We start from the raw sequence: 3,971 nt of genomic DNA on the forward strand, positions 1-3,971 counted from the left end.
TCTACAGAGTGAGTTCCAGGACAGCCAGGGCTACACAGAGAAACCCTGTCTCGAAAAACCAAAAAAAAAAAAAAAAAAAAAAAAAAAAGAAAGTCAACAGAGTAAATCCTCAATACATGTAAAGCCAGGCTTTCTAGAATCAGTTCCATTTATCTTAGTCTAGGAGCCATCCATGTTAAAACTACTAAAAAAAAAAATCAAAGACAATGATTTTCTTTTTAGGGCAAGAGAGCAATAATAGTTTTCAGATGAATCAATCCAAATCCCAAGGTTATTAGGCAATTGCTGAGAATTATGCTTTGAGCGACACCTAACGGTGGAGAAAAATCACACACCCAACTCCTTTGAGGAGGGCTCAGAATCTCGCAAGAATCGCAGAAGGTCTGCCATGGTCTCTTTACTGCTGGGACCTGGGTCGCTGGGCAACTTGTATTTTCATACCCACAGTGAACTCTGAGAACCACTGATTTATTGCCAAGTCAGTGGTCATGCTAGGCGTGACCCCAGAAGTTAAGAGCAGACTGAGGCAAAGGGATTAGACCGGAGCTGTGCCTTGAACTCTTGAGCGATGGAGGCCCGGGTCGGGTGGGGGGGACAGAACCCCTGGGCGTGGCTGGCTGCCCTCTGGCCAATGGAGGGGTGTGGCGGGGCCCTTGAGAGCAGCCGCCTGGCTGCCAGCCCGGGTCCCCGGCATGGAGGGGGGGTAGCTGGAGCACGGGGACGCGGCGCACCCTAACGCCTGTGCTTCCTGTCCGCAGACGAACCCCACGCCTGGAGTGTTGCCGCTGCCGCCGCCCCAGGCCTGCCGGAAGTAGGCGTCTCCCTCGAAGACATCCTCTCTCCATTCTCTCCATCACATCCAGCCCCACCCTCCGACCCTTCCCACCAGATAGGCCCAGACCCAACTTGGGATATCCAAAGGGAACACGACGTTAGGAAACCAAAGGAGCTTTCGGCCGGCGGCCAGAAGAAGCAGCGCCTGGGGGAGCAGAGGGAGCGCTCGGCGAGCCCGCAGCGCAGTGCGCGGCCCAGGCTGGAGGAGGTGCCCGGCGGCCAGGGGCGGCCCGAGGCCGGCAGGCCCGCCTCGGAGGCGGCCGACGGGAAGGAGGCGCTGCGCGGCCGGCGCGATGGCCTCGGGGCCGCGGGCGCGCGGGAGGCCGAGGCCAAGGTGGGCGTGCGCTCGGGGGCCCGACCGGCAGCGCGGCCCACGGGGGGCGGCCCGGCGCGCAAGGCGACGGTGGCGCCGGGGCCCTGGAAGGTGCCGGGCTCCGACAAGCTGCCGGGCGCCCTGCAGCCTGGCGCCTCGGCCGCGGGCAGATGAGCCCCAAGGCTCCACGCAGGCCGATCTTCCTGGGTTCCGTCTCACGGCGTTTTAATTTATTTCCACTGTCACACGCATAGATCTATACGAGGCGCCGAAGCCCGGGAGCGCCGGCGTGCGACGCGCGTGGGCGGCACGGCACGGTGTGCGCGCAGGCAGACCTAAACTGATCCTAAAGCCCCCGGTTCCATGGTGGGAGCTTTGGCAGCTACGGAAGAACCAAAATCACGCAAACATCACAGAGAGACAGTGCAGTGTAGCTTTAGTTTCAAAAAGAGAAAAAGAAAAAAGTTCCCCCCACTGCATGAAGGATTTGGATGTCATCCAAACTTTATATCAAGAAACTGGACAAGTTCAGAGCAATCATAAACTGGAATATCGCCTTAAAAAAAAAATCAAACTGCACGGAGCAAGCGGAAACTGAGACAAGATTATATCTTTTAATTGATCTAAAGTGTTGTAAATAAATCGTTCTTGACATATCTAGACAGGGGTTAAAGGGTTTCTTTGAAACATCCAGAACTGTTCTCCCATGCTACGTTTCCATGGCTCCCCCTTCAGCATCCACCGAGGTATTAGCAGCAGCGTTCCCTGCCTACTGCAGGATGAGTTAGAAACCTAGTGAATTCATTGGTGTGATGCCTTTTTTACTGCCATTTCTGTGGTCAAGTCACATTTCTGTACATTTTCAGTAGTAGGGAAAAAAGATTTTAAAAATTGTATCCTAGGGAACAGTTTGCCGTAAGTCAGAATTTTGCAGGTTAGCTCGTAGATCTTAATTGGTTTTCCTCTAAAATAATGAGTTTGATAATCAAAAGACCATAATCTGTTTAATCGAGATTGACAACGCTGCAGTTCCTTCCTGAAAAGGCTTCCTGTCATCCCAGGCGCTCAGAGATACGTAGCTGCTCTGTTAGCAATCTTCTATTTTACCTATTTGATTGTCTTATTTTAAAGCTCTTCATTTGCACTTTGACAAAGTATTTGTCCTATATTTCTCAAATTAGAATCTCTAATATTGAAAGCATTATGATAACTAATTTATTTTCATTAAAGAACATGAGTCCTTTGGCATTCCTTTCTGCTTTCCTTATTTGATCTCCTTTTTGTTTCCACCTGGTTAGCTTTCGCCTCCTATTTGCTAATGCTTTTTGTTACACTAACAATCTATAGATGCACCTTTATGTCCCTGGATACCATCACAGGTCAGGGATTGTCCCTGCAGTAAAAACTGTCAAACGTTAACTTTAGTCAGCTATCCATTGGTATTTATTGTAGCTGCACGTATTAAAAGACAAAAATGTCTGAAGGCGTTTTGTCATGAATATGTTTTGTATAACTGAGGCTTCAACCCTTCGGATATTCTGCTCCTTACACCAGTACTTGTTGAGTAAGAGGGAGGCCGGGTCCATCGCGCCAGGTCACACGTAACTGCTGTCTCAATGAGTCTTCCCACACTCTGGGCACTACCTAGTTTAATTTCCATCATACATAAAGATACTTGTTCCACAAGCCAATATGGTCAGAAGCCTCACGTGAAAGGGATTGCGGCTTGTAAAAGTAATTTCCAAAATGAAGCCTGTTCATCATAAACAAAGCACAAACACATTTATACTTTTGGTTTAATCTCAATTCATCTTTCTCCCCTGGACTAGAATTCAGTATAGTTTGCCATTAATTTATTGACTCTGGGTTTGGACCATGCTCTGTAGTGTAGCTGCACGTCCTGGTTCTGTGTCCTCTGACCTTTACTTTCCATAGGTTACAAAAGGACAAACGTGGAGATTGCCCTTGCATCAACTCTAATTTGCACACTTCACAGCTTCTACTTGTGCAGCAATTGCTTTATGCGGCTGTAATCCATAACCCGTGAAGACAGCACATCATCTAAATCTCATTCCAAATAATATTTCTGTGTAGCGTTAGCTGTGAATTTACCCTGTACAGCTGTATCTCTATAAATATAATTCCATGTATTAATAGTCACAGAAAGACTGTAAGTGAGCAACTATTTTTATGAAACGCACCACTATGGATAAATTAACTTTTACAGAAATCTTGTTTACTGTATGATATTCTAAAACACTGTCAAATAAAATATATATCCAAAAAGCTTTTCTTTTTCCAGCTATATAAACTGTGTGTTAATTTTAATTTAGTAAGGACTAGGGATATTATTATTATTATTGTTTTGGTTGGGTTTGTTGTTTTGTTTTTCAAAACATGTTTTCTCTGGGTAGCCCTGGCTGTCCTGAAACTCAGTCTGTAGACAAGGCTGGTCTCAAACTCACAGAGATCCTCTGTCTCCCAGTGCTGGGATTAAAGGCACAGTGCCACCACTTCCTGCCCCACCCCACTGTCACCTCCCTTGGCTTTTTAAAGCTGCTTTTTTTCCCCATAAAATGTCCAAAGGATGAGTTTAATGACTGAAATAGAACTTCTTTGAGACTTGAGTCTGGATGCTCTGGCAGTACACGGGAGAACTGTTTGGGGATTTTGTTTTTATTTATTTATTTATTTAACTCAAGTAAACTGAAAGTATCCAGTTAGTACTATCTTTTGCTTAAATCACTTAAGACTTGGCCTGTGTTTCTGCTGTTTACTACATTGATACCTTAAACCCTTTTATGGAAAAAGTTACAGTATCAAC

At 46.7% G+C, this 3,971-nt stretch overlaps 1 protein-coding gene across 9 annotated transcripts in view; it reads left to right on the forward strand.

The window, feature by feature from the left end:
* Magi2 (membrane associated guanylate kinase, WW and PDZ domain containing 2) overlaps nt 1-3,452 on the forward strand; it is a 1,405,204-nt gene extending 1,401,752 nt beyond the window's left edge. For 5 of the 9 annotated variants that reach the window (XM_021191614.2, XM_021191615.2, XM_029534895.1 and 2 more), the window contains one exon: nt 759-3,406. In XM_021191614.2, the coding sequence (XP_021047273.1) occupies nt 759-1,321 (563 nt within the window). In that variant the 3' untranslated portion in view covers nt 1,322-3,406. Of the gene's footprint in view, nt 1-758 lie in introns of all 9 variants that reach the window. The other 4 variants (XM_021191616.2, XM_029534897.1, XM_021191618.2 and 1 more) reach the window with 4 other exon arrangements.
* Nucleotides 3,453-3,971: the final 519 nt, after the last annotated feature.

This window comes from Mus pahari, chromosome 2, assembly GCF_900095145.1.
Source record: "Mus pahari chromosome 2, PAHARI_EIJ_v1.1, whole genome shotgun sequence".
In the NCBI taxonomy this organism is placed as follows: Eukaryota; Metazoa; Chordata; class Mammalia; order Rodentia; family Muridae; genus Mus; species Mus pahari.